Source organism: Pseudonaja textilis, chromosome 13 (assembly GCF_049901715.1).
Source record: "Pseudonaja textilis isolate UNSWEBS1 chromosome 13, rPseTex1.2, whole genome shotgun sequence".
In the NCBI taxonomy this organism is placed as follows: domain Eukaryota; kingdom Metazoa; phylum Chordata; class Lepidosauria; order Squamata; family Elapidae; genus Pseudonaja; species Pseudonaja textilis.
Genome location: NC_142002.1, coordinates 21,536,185 through 21,558,399, shown reverse-complemented (window position 1 = coordinate 21,558,399; position 22,215 = coordinate 21,536,185). Strand labels below are relative to the sequence as shown.

The 22,215-nt window shown below is 46.6% G+C and overlaps 1 protein-coding gene and 1 long non-coding RNA gene across 2 annotated transcripts; both read right to left on the bottom strand.

Annotated features, from left to right (window-relative positions):
* Positions 1-257: 257 nt before the first annotated feature.
* ONECUT1 (one cut homeobox 1) lies at positions 258-9,220 on the bottom strand. Its single transcript, XM_026709958.2, has 3 exons — positions 8,867-9,220; positions 7,588-8,704; positions 258-2,021 (listed from the first exon to the last, which is right to left on the bottom strand). The coding sequence occupies exons 1-3, from the start codon at positions 9,218-9,220 to the stop codon at positions 1,729-1,731; spliced, it is 1,764 nt and encodes a 587-aa protein (XP_026565743.2). The 3' UTR covers positions 258-1,728.
* A 5,866-nt stretch (positions 9,221-15,086) lies between these two features.
* LOC148124747 (uncharacterized) lies at positions 15,087-22,201 on the bottom strand. The gene is made up of 2 exons (XR_015745143.1): positions 21,836-22,201; positions 15,087-17,974 (listed from the first exon to the last, which is right to left on the bottom strand). It is a non-coding gene; the product is annotated as an uncharacterized LOC148124747 (long non-coding RNA).
* Between the last annotated feature and the right edge of the window lie 14 nt (positions 22,202-22,215).

The window sequence follows — 22,215 nt, the reverse complement described above, 5'->3', positions numbered from 1 at the left end:
TACATGGCACACCACTGGACCTTTAAAAAAAAAAAAAAGAACAGAGAACATGATGCGCAATGGCGTAGTCCCATTATAAAGTCAGCAACAGCCTGCTGAGTTAGCCTGTAACAAACTGAGAAAGAATGAATGCAGAAATGAAGAATGCCAGTGTTAATTTTCATGTGATCGCTTTCTGCTGACTAAATAAGTAAGTTACCTCTGTACTCAAATTTCGGCATGTTCCAATAGAGCAGTAGAGATTGTCATCTGTATGAGAACAAACGGTTCTGAAGACATCGCATCATCACTGCATCTTAGGAGTAAAACTATATTGTACAGCCATCTTCTTTATCTTACCCTTAGGGCAACAGATTAAACTAGTCTTCTTGGATCGCTGGCCTGGAGTTCTCCTATTCCTTTGTTGCTGGGTCGTTGTCCAAGATGCCATGCTGAAGACTTCTTTATGAGGTCTTTTCGAGGGAAGTGATAATCATTTTCTTCATTTCTGTGGCTGTAGCGTGGATACTCCAAAATCCTAATCATATCTAGTTTTAATTACTGGAGGAATTAATAGTTAAATAAATAAGTAAGTAAAATAAAATAAAAATAAAATAAAATAACAGTAAGTAAGTAAGTAAATAAGTAAGTATGTATCTTGGATGAGCTCCAGACCACTTCTTGTCACTTTGCTGCTTGTGTTCCAGGATATGGCATTTTAAATCATTCCAATATTATGGGCGTTAAACTATATAAATGAGAGCATGCATATAAAATAGACAATATTTGAGAGCTGGACTAAAGCATATTTCTGCAGAAGATTAAATATAAGAAAGATTGTCTGAGATGCAGAAAGACAACCTCAGCTTCACATGGGTGTGAACTAAATGCTCCGATCGCTTCTGGAAATAAATGAAAAATATTTTCACAGTGAGAATAGAAGTCTTTCTTGTGTGTTGCTACCATTAATTAGTTTATCCCTAAACTCTGCACAGAATTGAATGTAAAAATAGCTTTGAAGTAGTAAAATAATCTCAAAATTTACCGGCTGTGTATTAAATGGGTTCTTTGGTACTATTTTGATCCTTTTGCAAGGAAATGTAGATTGGAGAAAGGTAAAGAATAGCTCTATTACTAAGTAAACGAAGAGAATGTAACTGGTTTGCATAAGAGTCAAAATGTCTTTACCTTCTTTCATCTTGTATTCAGAGTTAATACTGGCAGACTATCAACAGAAACCATATTGTTAAAATGAACATTAATAATTTGCTGCTTTAGGCTTCTAATTGCCCTTGAAAACTTCCTTGCTGCTGTTGCATCCACTAAATGTTCATCTCCATGGTTTTGCCATGGACACGAGAAGCCATATCTGAGGACATGTATTTTGATAACAAATTATCACCATGTTCCAACATTAGATGTTCAAAGACTGTAGATAAGTCTTTGCAAGAATTAAAATGTAAAAATCAGTTTTCTCCCTCTATTTCCTTCTAACCATTTTGTTTTGCAAGTCGTTCTGTGAAAATTTGTTACTTAGAGCAAATTCAAAATCAGATGAAATAAGTCTTTGGTTTCTTTGGACTTATAAATAATGAGTTCAGTATAAACCTGCTTTCTTGAGGTCCTGCTCATTTGTTATAATAATAATAATAATAATAATAATTTATTAAATATATATACCACCCAACTCCCAGCATCTCTGGGTGGTTTTAAAGCTCTTCCACCAAGGCTAAATTTGCAGCCGTTCCTTTAAGCTTTGGTACAAGTGCTAGAAGAAGACAATGAACTGCCTGAGTCGGCACAGCCCTCATCTTGCCATTTATCCAGGCTCCTCCGTCGTGCATTCATGAAGAAATTGCTAACGGTGCTCAGCTCCAGCCCCAACTGATGGGAAATGGTGATCTGTAATTCTTTGGAAGGACGTTTATTTTCCTTGAATATTGCATAGAGAGTTCGGCGCTGGACATCAGTAAAGACCAGTCTGGGTTTTTTGAGTGCATTTCCTCCATCTTTCCCTTGGTCTTGCTCCTTCCGTTTGCAAGCTGCAATATGACGAAGAAATCACTTTCAGACTTGGGCTAAATAAAAGAGTTTTTTTTAATAACAATCTATTATCTAATAAAAGGGTTTTAATCGAGAAAGGCTGCATTTTTAAAACAGAATAAAAGGCAGCAGAAAAACCATTGGAGTTCAGTGGAATTCATTTTTCCCCAAATAGGCATATATTACTAATTTCTAAGGTTTTTAGGACTGACTGTGAATTAAATGGCTACAGCTGTTAGGATGGACAGACAATGGACATTAAGTGTGGGAAAATGGATTAAAAGGGCTGCAGAGACACAGACAAAAACAAGGCAGTTACACTGAACCCCATTTTGTGAGATTATTTCAAACAGTAGTTTTCTTAGAAAAACCACAAATCACACAAATATTACAAATTTTAAATGTGCATATATTTTCCACTGATTAGCACTAGTTTTCTACTACTCCAGTTCGGTAAGACCTGACATCAATCTTCAGAATCAGGAAACTATGAAGAAAATGCAGGGCTGGAGTCCTGGGACATTCTGGATCCCCCTGAATATTTCCTATTCTTAAGAAGATTCAGGTCTCTTCTTTCAAAGTTAGAGTCAAAACCATCATCAGGGAGAGACCACCTGGCCTCTGGCTCCCAGGACACTCTAAAAGTTTTATAGGACTCTTTGAATTGAAATTGCATTAATAGTTAAACAATGCTGATTGCACGGAGTGTATATTTCTTGCCCGTTTTACTGCAGGGGCCCTGCCAGGCTATCTCCTGACCACAGACAAGATGCCTGCGTGAGGAGGTACAGGGAGGTTATGCTTTGTTTAGGCTTGGGTTCCAATCCCACATCTCACACTGAGAACCATACATTTTGCATCTGTGTCAGTTCATTAAGAGAGAAGTGAAAGTCGACAGACAAACACAACCAGATACACAACCAGATAGATAGAACAATAAATCGGTGGAATGGCTTGCCTTCAGAAGTTGTGGGGGCTCCATCACTGGAGGTTTTTAAAAAGAGATTTGTCAGCCATTTGTCTGAAATGTTAGAGGATCTTCTGCTTGAGCAGAACGCTGGACTGGAAGACCTCCAAGGTCCCTTCCAACTTGGTTATTCTGTTAAATTCTGTTACACCATTTCCTACTTTTAAGGACAGGTTTATGCCCTATGGAAAAAGGCAATAATTATCTGTTCCCGGCAGCAGCAACAAAGCTCAGCGGTCAATATTTTTAAAAAACATATTTATGGCCAGATTCTCTGGAAACACTTGTACAGGCTTCACGCCTCCTCCTAAAGGACAAATGTCATTTCCTATGGGTGAGAGATGCCTTTATTATGAGTACACCATTTGCCTTTGAAATGAATCATCAATCGGATCTAACGTGAATTCCTTAGGAAAATCTGATATTCCAAAGTAATTTTTAAAGATTCTAGTCAATAGCCATCTCCACATTTTGAAAAAAGGGAAATGTGAATTCAATTCTATTTTTGCCACAACTGTATCTACATGCCAATAACATTAATCACAGTGACATGCACCATGGCCCTAGTCAGAAAATAATCCTAATATAAATGTACTGAGGTACAATATTTCTCACTTTTTATAGAATTAAGTGAAGCAACTACTGTTAGGTTACAAAAAGTGGGCTCCCAATTTTTCATATTACTTGCAACCACTAGATGGCACTTCATTTCTCATAATGAGAAAGGAATGCAAGAGTCTAAAGGTGAGTTTTGGAATGGCTTTTATTATGGTGCCTGGCCAGTGAACTGGGGCTGAAAATTACACAATTCAAGTGACTTTTGATGTCCACACAGGTCCGTGCTAGTGAAATGACCACAATGTTAATGCCAGGAAAAGCAGCAATAAGCATTTCCCAAATAAAAAGCTTTATTTTGCTTGGAAGTCAGAGAGATGGATGAGTGGCCATAGCAAGAATGGGCACCCGGTCTCCTCCTCCACAGAATTCAGCAGTAAAATCTAAACAACGGAACTGTGAGGGCACCAGCTGCAAGCCATGAAATCCTCTGGAAGAAGAAGAAGACCCTGTGGCGAATAGCGTAGCTCCTTCCCGAGCAAGTCATTTCTCTAGAGGCAGCCTGTTCATTAGGAATATCCAACACCACTATTGGGGGCCTGTGTCCGCAAATGGGCATGCTGTGTTGAGTCAGTAAGGCTTGGCCTTGCCTTTTCTCTCAGTGGTGGAGGAGTCAGTCTCACAACAGCCTCATCCAGTGCTTCCTAAGAGTCCTGAAATGCACCTCTATTCTCCAAGGCATCTCCAGAGGATGGGCAGACAAGCACTGGTAGAGACCGCTGTCAAACCATCTCTGATACATGAATACCCACAGACTTTGAACATCTTCAATGAAGACCTAGCTAGGTACATCCTCCTGGCAGGGTCTCAAGGTCTCTCCTTTTCCCCTCGGCAATTACACTTGTTGCAGGATCTTCTTAAGGCCATTTCTTTATTTCCTTTTATGATTGAACTGCCCAAGGAGGTCACACAAGAGGGGCAGCCCAAACCAACCTGAAGTCCTGAGAGAAGCTCAGTCATACAGGAGCCACCATCCCTGCTGGCTGATGATGTGTTGAAAAGGGGTGACAGCTCTCCTGCCCTCCTGAAAGGTCCATTTTGCCTACTAATAGGAATAAACCCAGATACACAGATTAACGTATACAGCTGTCCACCCTGACCAGCCAGTCAGATCCCTGGGAATTTCCACCTTGCAGCTTTCGCCCTCTATTAAAAAAAAAAAACTTTGCTTTTTTATTGTCAGGGTCCCTCTTTTGTGTAAAGCAGATTCAATAAAGAGCTGGCAATTTTCCCCTCAGTGCTATGCTCCATACTGAATCTATGACATTCAGGGTGTAATCTAACAGTGGGGAAAGGGTTGGTTGTTTCTTGGAAAAGGAAAGATCAGCAGAAATTGTTTATAAATGAAGGCAAATATATGCGTGTTGGATACCTTGCAGGATCCAGTCTAGGTCAGTCACTGAGACCAAAGGTTTACTCTTCCGACCTTTTCTTTCAGACTCATGCTGGAGCCCATCCTCAGCGAGCTTCTCTCTTAACAGAATGTGAACATGCTTATCTCTTGGGCTGGGTTAGGATCCTGCAACCTAAAGCGAGAGAGGGCCTCAATCCAGGCATATTGACTCAAGTTCGAACAAGCCCTGAAGCCAAGAAAATAAGTGCCTTTGTTTTCAGAACCATGGTGTTTCCTGATCCCAGGAAACAATTACACAGCACTATGCAGGACTGGTTCTCAAATGAACACTCTCTTTTATGGAAAGCTGCTTTATTTAGCTCAGTGGAGCTAAGTGGTGTCACATATAATGGAATTAAGAGCAGGAAGACCCTGGTTCAAATGTCCCCCAAGCCAGGGACATTGTAATTTTGAAAGTCCTTTTCCCTAACCCTAGCCTGCCAGACAGGACCGTTATTATCGAACAAAATGAAAATCCAGCTGAGCTCCCGCATTAAAGGCTGGATATAAATTTAGCTTCTAATAAATACTAATACTGATAATTAGAATAAGTTAGAATTAATACAAGAAAATAAAAGTATAATTTACTTGATATTTGTTTCTTACATAATTTTCTCAGGTAAGAAGACATTAAGTTTTTGAGTACTAAAGATTTTTGGACTGTAGAGGAAACACATTTCTTGGCCCATTTGAGGGATCCTTGACTAGAGATATTTATCTGACTGTACCTATTGAGTTCCAGAGGGATAGCTGTTCATAGGATCGAATACAAGACAATCCTAGTTGCCTTTTCTAAGAACAAATTTGGCCAAGAAATTAGTAGTGGTGGCGGAGTTAAAGTAGGAGACCAAAGGTTGCTAAATTCCGGACTTGATGAGCCAGCCAAAGAGGACGGAGTACCACGAAACGCCCCCGGACGCATCTTCACTTGCAGGAGTTGCCACCGCTCCAGATGAACGCGGTATAAACGCACGCAATAAATCTCGCGAAGCTGCAATTAATTCTAAGAAGAAAAAAAACTTTTGTTTGAATACGCACGACATCCACGCTGCTGTTCCGCTGGGGCTCCCCCACCACACCCCAAGCACTGTGCTGAGAAACCTGCAGAAAGCACAGGAGGGAACGGGACTCTTATGCCCTGTGGCCTCCTTCGGGAAACGCTTCTCCATCTTTTCTTCTCCAAAGTCATTGCAGCCCCTTGGGCACGAAAGGCTTGTTTCTGGAACATTTGGGCACCACCCGAGAAAAGGGCGGCGCGGGCTCACCATTTCCTGAGGGCCTTTCCCGGGGCGCAGTTCTCCCTTCTCTGCCCTTCGCCACAGCAGACAGGCAACGAGAGAGCGCTTCAAGGCTTCCACGTTCCCCTCCAACTAACAAGGGCTGGAGCAGGTCCCTTTGGAAAGTTTCCCTCCAGCGACATTGGGCCTTCCTCACACCCCAGACCTGCCAGCGAAGCGCCTTTGTGTGGCTTTTTTCCCTGCTTCTTGGTGGACCGAACTCCAACTGGGATTTCGAACAGCAGCAGCAGTAAGAGCCGAAAAAGAGAGAGCCTCAGCAAGAACAGAGGAACTCCTGGCCGAGGAGGGCCGACTTAGAGCAGCCCCGGGATGTCTCTGGTTGCCTGCAGGGATCGGCTCATCTTCCTCTGCTCTCGGGAAGGGAGAGTTGCTCTCCAGGCCAATAAGGGACAAGCCGTCTTCCCGCCCCAAGAGCAGGAAAACCTCTTGCCTCTTCCAGCCCGCCGCCACGCTCCGCTTTCCTAGCAAACTCGGCCAACTCCCGAACGGGAAAAGAAGGTGCCGGGTGGCCTCTGTGTCAGCGGGTCAGCCAGGAAAATATCCCGGCCAGCCAGTCTTTCACTGCCCTACTTGAGAAATAGAATCCAGCTGCAGGAACCCGTCGCTGAGCACATTGCGGGCAGTCTCCGGCGCCTAAAATCTGAGCCCTGCACGCCTCGAGGAAAGGCGTTCCACCAACGTCTGGATCCCGCCAATTGCCTCTGGGCGGGGAAAGGGCCTGAGCCTCACAAAGCTTCACTCAGGACCCTCACTCACAGGGCAAATCTCCCCCCCTTCTATTTTTCCGCTCCTACAAAGCACAGGACTTTTCAGGTGCGTGTACAGCCTTTCCGAGCCCAGCCCAGGCCTCCGGAGGCGACCCACAACCATTAGGGAAGGGCTTTTGTCCTTCCCGGGAAAATATGAAGAGCTAACCAAGCGGTTCCGGATTTGACTGGGGGGTCGGGTTGCAAGCCAACTCCCACTAGTTTGTCTGGAAACGCTTCAGAAAGGCACCAGCAGCATGCAGTCTGGAGGCTGGGTTCGTGTGCAAGGAGAGGCGGCCCTACACTGCCAGGAACACCAAAGCGACGTCTGCAGCGAGGCCGGGAATCTCAGGGCGTCCCGCAGTCCCTGGCACGGGCCAGGATGAGGGAGGGGACTTCGTAGGCGGGCTCGCCTGCACAGGACTGACTTAGTCCCGTTGGTCCCTGAAAGCCAGAGCGCGTGGCCTCCTTTGCGAGGGTTCTACAGTGGGATCCTGGGAAGATCGGTCTTGCCCCTCAGCCTGTGCCCACCCCGCTGCCCCTCACCTGCCAATCGGAGCGCAGACATCCGCTGGAATTCGGGTTCCTGCAGCCACTTCCACATCCTGCGAAAGGTCTCCCGCCCGGATTTGAGCTTGCTCCAGGGCTTAGGATTCCTCAACAGGTCGGAAAGCGTTCCCTGCGAGCGGCAGAGGACCCTCTGAGCGAAGATGGCCTGCGGGATGCTGTATCGCTTCAGCTCGGTGGTGATCCGCTGGGCCACGTCCTTGGTGTTGATCTCTTCCAGCTGTCCCGAGAGATGCCCGACGCTCCCTTGCGAGGCAGCGGCGGATTTAGGCTCCCTGGAGGAGGCGCTCAGGTGTCTATGAGGTTGGTGGGGGATCCCGCCAAGCGGAACTAGGCCGGCTGTAGTCGGGGTGAGATGCTGGTCGCCCGGCCGGGCTAAGAGGGGTGGGTGCTGAGCTTCAAAGCCGCTGGGAGTGAGCATTTTCTCGGCCGGCATGGCGACTCCGGCGGGGGCATAATGCGACAGTCCTTGCTGGGGGTTGTGGAGTCCACCCAGCGGGGAGAGGGTCTGCCCCAGGCCGGCCACTTCCTTGGGGTACGGCGAGGGGTACGGATTGTCGGGCAAGAGAGTAAAGTTGCCCGCCAGCCGGTGATGCGCGTGCGGCTGTGACTGGGGATGGTGGGGAAACTTGGCCGAAACGGTGGAGAAGGGCGGCTGCAGGGGCGGCTGCAGGGGCGTCAGAGTAGTGTAGCTGCTGCTCCCGGTCAGCTCGGCGGGATTCTGGCAGCTCTCAGTTGGAGCGGGGTGCAGCGGCCCGGCCAGCGGGGATTCCGCGGAGCTCCGGTGATGCGCGTGGGAGTGGTATGCCCCGCCGCCGCCAAGCAGGAGGGAGGCCATGGCCAAGGCGCCTGGTGGGGGAGCTAAGCGGTGGCCGCCACCCGGTTGCATGCCCGCCGCCGCCCGGTCCTGAGGGCTGGCGCTCAGTTGCTCGGCCGCGGTCCCCGCTGCCTTACGGCTGCATCCCGGTAGTTTGCAGAGATGCGCCACCGCCAATGACCCCTCCGGGCGGACCGGCGCGTGGGCCGCCCAGGCATCAGGGCCGAGGGCGCAGCCCACGTGGCCGGCCTGGCCCTTCGCCGGAGGCCCGCGGCCGTCCTAAAACAGTCCCCGGCGTGGGCCCCGACGCCCGCCTGGTCCGCCGCGCTCTTTCTGCGACGCTTTGGACACGGAGCCCTCGGCTGCAGCAGGCGCGGCTGGCGCCTGTGGGCATGCGCACTGAGGCTCCCTCGCCCCCGCCTCTCTTTCAGGCTCGCTCGCCTGTCGGCTGCGAGGGAGAGCGCCCCCCCGCCCCCCTCCGCTTTCCACCGCCGGAGCTTTGCGGGGTTGGGGCCGAGCGGGCGCCTGGCCCCCCGCCTCTCCCGGGAAGAGCCCGGCGGGGACTGAGCTCGGCCGGCACCTGCGTTCTAAAGCATGGTACGGATTTGGGGCGCTGCGGCGGCCGCTACCGAGCAAGCCAGCGGTCCCCCCGGGAGCTGCAAGGTCGCCTTGGGCGCCTGGTCCGCTTCGCTTGCGGCTTCGCGGGGGGCAGGAGGTGGGCGCGGCCGGGGCGAGCAAATGGAAGCCGAGGCAGAAGGGGGTCCTCGCAGAACAGTCCTTCGCTCGTGATGGCATTTTCCCTCCCGGCCTTGCTTCGCTCCTGTTCGGTCTGGCTAACGACTCTGTGGGTCAGGCCAGGTCGTGGGAAGGCCAAGACGCGTCCCAAGTCCTCGGAATCGTAACAAGTTGAACAAATACACGCATTTTACTTTTTATGTGTTTATTTGTAAAACTTTTATTGCGCCCCGGCTGGAGTCAAACCTGGCAGCGATCTTCCAACACCGCTGCTTGCCTTCCCCTCCGGTTCCTTCTCAGGCACATCCCCTCCCCGCAGACTTCGGCCTTTGTCTCCCCCACCTTAAATAACCTGTTCAGGCTCCTCAACAAGGAAGAGGGGAGCTCGGCTCAGTTCCTCAAACCTAGTCTTTGAAAAAGATTTTCTCATGAATATGCCAATAAATTTTACTTTTCAGAAATGGCGTTATGGACCATTAATAAAATACAGGAAGAGTAGGAACCACTCAGCAGTGCTGCTCTGCAGTGTTTAGCTACTGACGATAACAGCGTAGATAAATCACATGTATGAACACACACCCTTGAAGTGAAGGCCAGAAAATTGCATAGATACAGGCAGAGCTCTGCAGAAATATAATTCCCCTTCCTGCAAAGCTCTCTTTTCATAATCTTTTTGAAAGATATGTTTATTTATGCATTTTACATACCCATTGCTCAATATTCTGCAAATGCCATTCCTGTTGCAGAAGTGACTGAGCCTGAGCTATGGCTCATCCATTAAATGCTGAAACCCTAGGAACACGAGCATCAGGACCAGCCCAAAGCATTTGGTGACCTGAAGCCAAGCCTAAGGTAAACCCTTCCCTGCCATCTCTACTAAGCCACAATAATGTCCTCCTTCTCAGCTTCCCACATTCTGTCACTCAAGTCTGGCCTGGGCCATCTAGGCTAGAGAGCTTATGTTGGGACAATGGACCAAAATCTGGCCTCTTTACTCCTAATCCAAAACTTTAATCATGAAGCCAGGCTTACTTCTGCTTCGTTTCTTGGTTGCCATTCAAGGGGGAGGGGACAGAGCATGGGGGAGGGGTGGGGCTCAGGAATATGGCGCCTCAGCCAACTAGCCGCAACATCTACCAGCTGGCATGTGAAACCAGGTCATTTCAAGGGACACTTGTTGAAGTTGAGTGAGAACCTACAACGTGACTGATTGACCCATGTGACCTGAGAAACAAAAGGGGATGGGGAGGTCTCATTCTTTGAACTATCCCTAAGCGAGGGAATAATTTAGGGATAGCTTCACCTTTCTAAGTGCTGCTTTGATGTACTTAAGGGTCTCTTGAACCTGAACCTGAAGTGCCAGAGTTCTGACTTCCCTGAGTTCATTACTCAGGGAACGATGACAAAGGCCTCTGAATTGACGTCTAGCTTTTTCAGAAGGCCTTTGAAGAAAAATCCACAATAAATATGGAGATATTATTGTTGTTACTGTTTTATGATTTTAAATGCATCTTACATTATTACTCTATATTGTACTGTGAGTGACTTTAATTTATATATCTGTTAGTGCTTTAGAGTAAATGGTCTATAGTTTTTAGTGAATAAATCATAACACTTATTGAAAACAATGTGAAGTTAGTATAGCATACAACTCAAGAAATGACAAAGTGTAGACCCCTTATCTCAAGATAAGAACAATTTCAACTTATCAGAAATATATTAACAGTATAATTCCTACCCGCCCCACAACGGATTAAAACTCTGGGTAACTGAGTAGCTATTTCTGCACAAAGTGCAGCAATAAAATACTATAAAATAAACAATCAGATGTCTGAGGGGGGAGCAATCATTTAACACAGAACATCAGGAAGAGATCACCTGCACTAAGCCAACCTCTAGGGATACAGCCAGGTTTAAGCGACTTTAAAAAAAATAGGACTGGAAGGCTGGCCTATGAATCTGTCCTTTAGAAGGAAAGTTTTCTTGTGATGGGTGACAGAGAGCAACTTTGCTTTACAAAACAGAACATTTAACCATGTGAGTAGAAATGCCAGTGACACTTGTAAGATGTGTGAAAGATGGAATATTTAGGAATTATACAGCTCAGGTCATGGAGGTAGAAATATTTAGAATGAAAGATATACAGAAGACATGGCTCCTAGAGATGGATGTGGGATGAACGAGGGCACAGTGTTCTGATGGAAAGAACTGATGAGAGACAGAGTACCCATTTTTAGGGATTGGAGACATTTTTTTTTTTTTGGAAGATGTAAAGCGGTGTTGGGACCGTACTTCTTTGGAACATACCATCCTGTGCCTGATGGACAAAACCCAAACGAAATTCTTCTGGAACTTGGTTTAGATTAATTTTGAGAGTAGTAGATGAATGAGTGGAGCTTTTCATTCAAAACATGAACCATAGAAGTTGCAAACCTCCATGTTTAGGGTTGTCATCAAGAATTTCTGTAGGATTCTCAGTATGACCCAGCTGTGACTAATTTACATCAGAAGCTCATATCTGATTTGTTTTTCACCAAAGGAGAAATGTAACAACCAAATAGGCTGCCTGTAGCAATTACTTCTTGTCAAAACAGCTCTATCATCTGTGTTCACAGCCAGTTAAAAGTGCTGATTAAAACTTAGGCTGTTCTCTTAGGCAGAATTAGGTGATTTTGTAAACTGAATCATTCTTTACAATTCACTTCCAAAACCTTTCAACCCTATCACCACATCTATGGAGCTCTCAAGAATGGTTACTCCGAGGCTTTTGATAGTTGTCAGGGAAAGCCACAATTTTCAACCAGTGCAATGACTTAAGACTTAAGAAATTTTAGACTTGACTTGATCATATTATTCCTTCTGGCCCTGAATACAAAGGAAAGATTGGGTGAACTTCAAGTTCACCTTGAGGAATGGCTGGCACACACCTATACATTTGTTGATTGGGAAGGAAAGGATAAATCAGTAGGGATCCACCAAGAATAGTAAAATTTTACATTTTAGTGATGGCTGTAATACTTAACAATCCCACTGAGTTTCATTTCCCCCAAAGTAGGCTTTTTGATAGGAGAAGCTCCAGGCTGCAAGTTTTAATCAGGCATTTGGTTAAACCAAAACCTTTAGTTTCATCTGGAATTATCACAAATCTCAGAGTTTGCAATATATCACAATACAGAAGCCTGATGATGGCAGATGAGATTCTGCCGAAACAAAACAACGTTGCTACAACTTTAAAAGCACAACTATAATGACATGGGGAAAATACCCGAACAAAGCTGAATACCATACATACATACATACATACATATATGATAGTTTTAAAATTGTAATGGGATTTAATTAATTATAGATTGTTGTTTCTTTTCTTTTTTTAAATGAAACATCCTCTGCTTGGAATCGTTTTTAGTAATGCACTTGAGGGATTGAAAAAAATAATATAAGTGACTACATAAATTAGAGCTTTGACTGCAACTTCGGTTTTAGAATGTTGTAACCCAGTGACAACAAAAAGCTATTCACTTGAATCATTTGGATTTAATGTTTGAATTATAAATTTACTCGAAAGAGAACAAATCCGCCAGGGCCTTTCTTTAGAAGCCCGTAGGCAGCACAGAAATATTGGTTATCAGTACAAAAAAAAGCCAAAAGCCAAAACCCGAAAGCCAACACTCCTTCTCGACCGCCTCCTCTGCGATTCTTTGGACAAAGCGCTGCTCGCCTCACGCTTCTGGCCCACGAAGCGTCTCCTTCGCCCTCTGACTCGGTGGGGGTAACGGGCCAAAGCCCCGGAAATGGGCTCCGTGGCCTGGACGCCAGCATCACGGGAGAGCTTTTTGCCCTAGGAGCATACTGACCGAGAGAAAAGGGGACGCGCGTGTGTGTGAGAGAGATGCTCTTAAATCCCGAATCTCGGCACTGCTCTAGACACCACGTGTCGCTTCAGATGCAGAATTGGTGCCGGGCGCCATTTGAAAGGGGCTTCCCAATTCGATAGCCTTGCGCTCCAGACTGGATCGGGTTATTTCGGAATACTATCGGAATGGTGGGGCTTTCACTCACTCCTGAAGACCACCGAGCGAAAAACATTTGGGCAGAACCCGCAAAAACGCGAGAATGGCCAACTGCCAGAAGGAACCTTCCCCTTGCCGGGTAGCCGTTCAAGAGGGTTGATCAGGGTTGATCTGGAAGGAAGTCTCACCCAAGACGCCCTTGGCTGAGACTCGAGGGATCCCGAAATCCTTCCTTGTGTGGCTCCAGGGAGCCGGGATTTGGGTCTTATAAGAATAGAGCGGGGAGGCGAAAACCCCACCAACGGCCTGCCCCCGGCGGCGTCCCAGACACGCTAAGAAACAGATGGGGGATCGTCGCGCTCCAGAGTTGCAGTGTCCCAGCCGAAGTCCACGAAAACAGGGCCGCGGGAAGCATGAGGCTATCTAGGTCTGTCTGGTCGTCCCTATTCTAAGGACTGCACCTCATATGCAAATAGATGCTCACGCGGGATCGCTAACCCAGTCCCCGCCCGCAATCTTTTCGAAATAGACTGGGGGCTCTCAGGCGAGGATTTCTGATTCTACCCCTAAATGCGCCGTCGAGTCAGAAAGAAACGTATGAAAGCCTGCAAAACTTTAAATTTCGGGAAATTTAAATTTCGGGGGAAATTATTATTTTAAATCATTACCTTAAATCACTTCTATACACGCGCTATACATTGCAGACTTACGGTAGGGGCTGGGCGATCCAAGCTCGAAAGTAGCCATATTCAAAGAGACTGAGAGGCCGGTATTAAATATTAATCGGCTGGTGCCTTCCTTCGTTTCTAACTTATTATTAATTAGGCGCCTCTAGTCTTTTTGCAGAAAGCTCCGCAGAGTCAGTTGCAGCTTTAAATATGAATTAAAAGCAGTTTCAAGTGACTGTAATGCGAAAATTATTCCGTGTCTTCCAAGGCGGAGATCAAGAAGCCACAGATCGATCTTCCGGTACTTGGCTCCGAAGGCAGAGGTTATTGATAGCGGGCATTAATGACGTGGATGATTGCAAAAGGGAAAGAAAGAACCAACCAGCTTATAAACTTTTTTATCTGCTGTAGCGCCAGTCATGAATTACGAGCCCACGGAGGATAATTTACGCATCCTGAGGGTTCCTTTATTCTCTCTCAGGGTTCGAAACTTTTGGTGCACAGACGCAGACTAATGGGGTTCTGGGGCGCAAGTGGTCAAGCCGGATGATGCTTATGAGAAGCAGCGATCTAGGTAGTCCTGAGACCAGAGGAGAGGATAGGAGAGGGAAAGGCAGTGGTGGAGCAGCGAAAAGAGCCTCTGCAACACACGCGCCACTGCCCACCCAGGCTGAAAGAAGCGTTGGGCGAGGTAGCTGACTGCCTGAGTTTTTCCGCAGTCTGAAATGCTGCCCTACCCACCGCAAAGACTTAGAGGGGGGCAAGAAAGGGGCGGGAGGGCGACCTGACCGGGACAAGACTCAGTTCCCAGCCCACTTCCATCCGTAGGCGTGGCTGTATTTAATCGCCGGGCAGGGCAGGTATTTGTAGCCCTCTCTAAGCGGGTGACAGAGTCAGCATATTGCCCCCAACAATCTGAGTCCTCCCTAAATGAATGTCGAGAATAACTACAGGACGGGTGAAAAGACCTGGGTTTCCATCGCCAAATCTAGAAGCTAGTAAGCCTCAAAAGTCAAAAGAGGATTTCAGTCGCATGATCCCCACAGAACTTGGCTCAAGAGCGTTCGTCGTCCTGCTGCTAATTAAGTGGCGGGGGTGGGGGGGAGGAAACGGCCCAAGAAGAGTCAAATAGAAGGAAAAACGGCGGGCAATTAAAAAGAAACAAGAATCCCAAAAGCCAGGAAGGAAAGATTAATCTGTATTGAGAGGTCCTGCGTTCACCAGATTACTAGACTATTTTATGTAGAGTTTCTGGAACTTTTATTTTATTACGCTTACAAGATGCCTGACTCCAGGAAACTCTAGGCGGCTTACTTCTTACAAGGAAGAGAGCAAAAATATACTTCATAAATTACAGAAATGTTTGCTGTCCTCTACATTGTTAAATCCTTTTCTCCCTCCCTGCCCTTGACTTTTGGTAACGCGGGATCTGTCAAGAGATTTTATACGGTTCCCTGGAATCACAGTGCACAGGGAAATCCAGAAAACGCTTTTCTCCTTCCCCTCTTTCGTTCTCTCTCCTCTGTCCAGGAAGCAGATTCCATTTTGACGAGTGCGTGAATATAATCTCGTACTGTTAACAGAATCTGTGTTGCCCGTCCGGATGGCCCGGCTCCATGGAAGCCAACACCAGTCAGAACATAAAACAACCGAAAGAAGCGTACGAGATCAAGAAATGTGAAGGGAGCCGATCCATAGAATCGCCGGCAATCGGACACCACGGAACGGATAGAATACGTAATCAAACGCAAATAGACCTTGTAAAGCTTATATGCTCCTGATTAGATTATTTTTCTCTCCCTATATATTCATGTCTGTTGCGAGTGGCCTGTCCTAAGAAAAACAATCCTGTGTTTCTTTCCTTCCTCGCGCCACTTGTTAACAACGAAGCGGATTTCTCAGCCCCGCCGTGGCGCCTCCTTTCCTCCTGCGAAGGCTTCGGCACTGTTGTTTTTTCCTATTTACCCGGAGGAAATTTCTGGGCGGGGCGCGGCAGCATTTAAATACGGGAACTACAACGGACTGCAGATTTAAGAAATGGATAGGATTAAACCACAGCCAGAAAGGAAAGTGGTCGCCTAGCCCTAGTCGGTCCCCCAGCACGTGGCCTACAGTGCTGTCAGATCTGAATGTAATCTCCCGGATTAGTTTTTTGCCACCAAAAAATTACACTTTACATTCTCCATCATCTTAATACAATGTAGTGAATTTTACCAATCCATGACTTAAGGCCTGCTGTAGAAAACATTTTTAAAAAGAAAAAACCCACACGAATTTATTACTGTAATAAAAACGCTTCATTTTTTCATCCCCGCTAAAGAGTGAAAATGGCTCTTAGCTACTACTTTTAAGAAAAGGACAGAGGAGTCGAAATTCTCCGTCCCCCTTCCAAAGCAACAAACTGGACGGCACCAGCGCTGGACCCAGCGACTGAAACTACCCAACGCAGCCCCAAAGCGGACGCAAAACTGCCCGGCAGGATTCAGTCGCAGGACTCCTGGCGCTCCCAGAGATGCCTGAGCTTGAAGAAAAGAGCCGGGGCTGATCAGGCTCAGGGCAAAGGAAGGCCAAGAGCAGAGGCCGCAAGCGACCACCCCCGCTCCCGCTACCAGGAACTTGCAGGAGGAAACGGCTGACCAGCCGGGAACCGAGCGGCGCGCCCTGCCTGCCTACTGCTACTCGCCTCAAGGCGACTCCCGGGGAGCTCCCGTCGGCCAAGTGGCCGAAGTCGCTCTCCACCGGGCAAAACCGGCCCCACTACGCCCGGGTGAGGAGGGGGCGACGCACCGCTTGTTCCCCTCTGGAATTCAGAGGAAGGGAGGGAGAGCGACTCCGACAGCCGGAGCGGGAAAGGTGAGAGGCCCTGTCCTTGAGCGCCTTGGCCCACTCCAAGAAACGGAAGGTCGGAGTTGGAGCGGGGCGAGAAGAAATCTGCGGAGGCCTCCCTCAGACGTTCAGCCCGAGCTCTGTCCCTGCCGCTCGGGGAAAAGGACCGCCCGGCCACCCACGAAACTGCCGCCTGGCGCGTCCTCTTCCCAGTCCCGCCCTGGAAGAGCAGCCGAGCGGTTCTTAACCCGAGCGGAGGCGGAGGGGCCGTTGGCCCTTCTTCTGCGCCTCAGCGGCAGTCCGTAGGAGAGGCTGACTTGGTGGGAACGAGGCAGGTCCGTCCCCTCCCTCCCCCTCCGCCATTAGCTCAGCCAACCGGCCCTTCCTGAGAGAGGAGCAACGGACGGCTTCTTTCATTAAGACACTCCTGACTGGTTCGGGGATCTTGGAAAAGGCCGGAAGAAGGACCCCCCCCCCAAAGCCAGAGACCGCGGGTCGCTCAGCCCCTCAGGAAAACACGGGGGGCGGGGGCTTGGAAAGGCCGTCCAGGTCAGAGTCTCTCCTGATCGCCACCCCCCCCCCATGGCCACAGACAGGCTGTGTTGTCAGCTTCCACCTCACAGCCATTCCTCAGTTGTGGGAACTTGCATGGCAGGGGGTACGGTTGAAAGTGACCGCCTATATTGTTGGGGTGGTGTGAATAAGTACAAGATTCTTCCAGTTCTGGAAATAGTAAATAACCCCTGCTATTTTTCTCTTTAATGGGAAGATACCACCTGACTATAGGAAACCATATAGATATTTTTCACTGCAGATGTCACTAGCTCTCAATGAATGCTGGGAAATGCCCAGCCAAGGTTCAAATAAAATGGTATTCTTGAGGCTTGAAATAAGATATTCTCTTCAATATCTTACTGATAAGGTCAGATGGTGTTTCCTATAAGGTCAAACTGCCCTTGGTAAAACTCAGAAGAAGAACATCATCACAACCTTCCCTTGCCTCAGTTGGATGGGAACTGCTTAACCCTCATGCTTTCATGTTATCACCCTGAGTGGCTCTCTCCAAACCAAAGGTCACTATAGCCACATCCCTGTGGAGCAGACATGCATCAACCCGATAACCTTTGGCACCAAGATGGGCAGCAAGCTCTTTAGGGCAGACGGCCCCAAGATTTGATGGCAGGTCGATGGAAGGAAGAAATTTCTTGTCAAGTCAAAGGCCACTTTCATTGGGTGGTTTCCTTGAACCAAATAATATCACTTATGGGGGAAGAGGTTTGTTTGGTGTGCACACCAGAAACTGCTGATGCCTGAAAATGGAAAAAAAAATATTTAAAGAGGTTTTAATTGCTTTTAATCTTGAGATTTATTGGCCTCTGCTTTTCTATGTAAAAGAACGCCTTTTTCCCATTTTCCCACTGTAAAAAATGTTTCAATCTGGGATAAGTAGGGTCCTTCAGGGATTGGAATAATTTTACCAGTGGTAGCAATCCGTGTCAGACCTGCCACAAACTTAAACTTCTAAGTAGAAAGGATCCTTAACTCCATTTGTTGAGAAAGGTATAGTTTTAGAAGTACTGCAGAGCCAGAACTGAGAATTGCATGCCAAAATCTTTAAGTTCAACTTGTCCCTCCCTCAACTGCTTTCCATTGCTGACCCCTCCCTATCAATCAGACTCAAGCAGAATTCCATCATGCATTTCCCCCTCCCATCCACCCTCCCCAAAGTCCATGGCAGACTATCACCAAGCACAAGCAAGCATGAGCTGGCAGCTGACTCTCTGGCTTCTATTGGGAAAACAGTTACCCAGCACAGGCACTGCTACCTGGAGGACTCCTGTCTCTCGGTACTCCTCAGGGTTCAGAGATGCTACAGGTATCCCTCCTGCCCTCCTTGGAGGTGTCAAAGCGTCATGTTGTCAACCTGCTCAAAAGACACTTGCTGATGAATTATTGCTCAAGTGTTCTTTATTTGCCCTGCTTGCGGTCTAAGTTTATGTCATTTCTGCTAATTCTGCTAATATTTAGGGTGATATATGGAAACCGAGGAACTGTCTTCTCAATGAAGAGATCATCTCAGCTTGGTTGACACAAAATAAGGATGCTGCGGATGCTCTTCTCCACAGCATCCTTATTTTTGGTCAACCCCGCAAGAAGTTCAGAACTGAAGATCTATTATAATCACCATTTGGTGTTATTTGCTAATTAGGGTATAAGGCCCAGTGCCCACTTTCAGGCTGGGTTTTTCTTTCCCTCTCCCCCTCAACTGATTTACCATAGGAAATAAGTGAGGTCATTAGCCCGCAGCATCACTGTGAAATGGCTTCTAAAGTGCGATGAAACTCGTGAATAATTAGGTAATCATTATTAATTCATTTGAATTCATTTTAACAACTGTCATTGCAAATCTGCTAAGTGGCACTAGCATGAGGCAAAAGACAGGTCTATAGGAATTCAGCCCTGGAAGGCTGAGATCTCAGGGGAGGCCATTCCCCAGACACCCAGAATAATATTGTGGGGGCCCCCCATGAAAGGGGAGAAAACTAAAGCAGCAATGAGGGGTTCCCCCTCGAGACAATTCTCAAAAAGAAAAATAGCTGCCTGAAAAGCTCAGCTCAGACACTTAGGTTAACCAAGGACTCAGAAATCTCCAAGAAGCTGCCCAGCTTTCTCTTTGCATAGTACCTGAAGGAGCTGCCTGCCTTTTTGAAACATAGGATTTTTGATGCAAGTTTTCACAGCCGGTATTTGATGGGGTTTGGAATTTAGTAACCGTAGTCTATGCTACTGGTTTCCTGATATTTCACTGGCAGATGAGGCTGGCATCTTTCACAGACAACTGAACATGGAACTGCCTGGGTTCCTCTGTATACCTGGTGTCCTGACTGCTGATTGATCTTTAGAAATTGGTGACTGCTAATTGGCATTTAATCTTTAAAGACCACTCAGCAGTCAAACTGCAAAGTCTACAGCTAGTCGTACTTGGCTATAAAGATGGGACCCAGTCAATCACTGCCTTAAAGTTTCTTGTTTGTATTTAGTTATCAGTAAGTCAAATGCAGGCAAAGTTGCTTAATATTTCTTTAACATTTAGCACTGATTCAAGCATTGAGTATTCTAACATTTCTAAATTGCCCATCTTTCTAAAAAAATGCCCCTTCCCACAGGGCTGCTGGGCAGATGGGGAACTTCAGAGATGTGGGCAGAAACACCATCCTCAGGCCCTAAGCTGTATAGGACTTGATAAGTACCTTGAAATGTATTCAGAGACAAACTGGTCACCAGTATAGCTCTTAAAATAAACATGTTATAGTATTGAAAGTGTACTGCAAACACAAGTGTTACTATATTTTGCAAGTGTTCAAGCTTAGTCTTCGGTTGCATTGTCTTCAAGGGTCCCCTTTCACCCCTGTGTAAAGTGAATTTCAGTAATCAGGAGATTACAGGGCCATGAATGGCCACCATCTCCCATCCCCTGCAGGTGCCCTGAAGATGATCGGGTGCAAACTTTACTCAGTGGAGATGAAGTATCCTCCTTAGGCTCATTCCACAGAGTAGATTTAAACCTGCCAAGGGCTTTGCCTATTGCAGGAGTTAGTAGTTAGACTTTCTGAAAAAAATTAAACAACTTTTGTGTTTATGCTATGTTTTACAAGCTCTTCCCCTGCTACATTCCATTACAAATACATTCAGTAAAAACAAATACAGTTTTTGCTAATCAAACCCATGCTTCGCTACGAAACCATGTGCTCCGGGTGAGTTTGGGGGGAAGACAATAAGGGAGAAAAAATTCTGCCTCTGCCTACCAGCATCCATCGGTATTCATCTGGGTAGCATCCTGTCAGTGTGAGAGTTGAGGGCTGTTTGGAAACTGAAACAGTATTTCCTGTGTGAGCAAGGACACACAGCAGGGAGCCTGGGCATGACTTAGCTCAACTGTTCTGTACTAAAGCTGCTTGATGCTGTGAAACTGAAACTCCTCTCCTCTGCTTGTTTTGCATTTGGAACAGACTTCTTTTCAGGTGGGGAGGGGGAATAGAACTCCTTAGCATCAGAGTGTGTTAATAATATACAAAAACCAATGCTCTGGTGGCCATTTCGAAAAACCCTTTCTTAGTGAGCCCCTAGAAGCCAAGAGGAACATACATGCCAAATTTCAAGTTTGTAGGCTTTAAAGTTCTGGAGATTTTGTGATGATGCGTGAGTGGTATTTCGCTTTTATATATATATAGATTTGATTGAAAACTTGCATCTGCCCAAGGTGAAGTAAGACCCTTACTGTTTTCTCTTTCCCTCAGAGGACCTTAAAAATGCCATTAAATAGCACCAGCCTCATTGGAAAATCAAGCAACATTAACTCATTATGTCAATAATTCATGGATCCTTTTTTCTAAAGTGGCAACATCGCACCATCAATCTGCAAAACTGCCACTTCTCCTGAGTGTGTGCAGTGTTCATAATGGGTTTCCTAACAATGTACTTTTGGAACAGGGTCACTGAATACAACCCAGCCAACATAGAGGCCTGACCTGAATCAGCCAAACTAGCAGCTTATTGAGGCCAATTACAAACTATCAAGATAATGGCCCATCTGAAACCATTTCCACGGGGACTCTTTAGAAATATGAATCTCTTTTTAAGAGTGAATATACAGGAAAACTGTTGTGTGGAAACCATCAGGAGTACTACATTCAAACCATCGACATTTGAGAGGTATACAGGCCTGAAGGGCTAGCTTGGCAATACAAGTGTTCAGTTATAATCAAAAAATTATCCTCTGATGGATTCAATCCCAGAAAGCAACTGGCCATAATTCCTATCACCTCTGGTTCCTACTTGCCTGCTCTCACTTTTCATATCATTTTCTACCCATGTAGGGATTCGGTCACCAAGATGGACACTAGTCAGTTTCAAAAATTGTCAAAGGGATTGTGGATCCATATAATCTTTCCTGATATTTTCTTTCATCCCAAAAGTCATTTTTCTTTTATAGGTGACCTTCTATATTTACCTGAACACATGTCAATAATGGTTTGTTGTGACAGTAATCCTATCAACTCACTGCCAGCTCTGAACAACCTCAAATGCTAGAGAAAGCCCCATCATAGGACAGAGCTGTGATCCATTTCATCTAAACATGCCCCCATGAGAAAGGCCCCTTGTCTGCCTACCTCCTCTTCTTTCTGCCTGCCTGCTGCCAGGAGGGGAGGGGGGGCTCCTCTAGCCAGGCAACACAGCCTTCCTTCTAGGACAGACAGGTTGGCTTCCACAGGAACTTCGGAGATAAAAACATTTGCAGTTGGGAGCTTCTCTCTGACTGGAGCAGGTGGGATTCTTGTTTGCATCAGTGTGCTAAGTACGGTCATATCCTTCCCGAGTGCTGCAAAGCTACCAGAAACAGAGTGACAACTGAAAATGAAATAAAAAATACAGGAAGCCAAATGGATACACCTTTGGAAACATCCACAGTCTGAACTAAGAGGCAGCTAAGCTAGTTGCCCCATGGAGGAAGTTGCTTTGCAAAAAAAAAAAAAAAATATTCCTCCCTGAG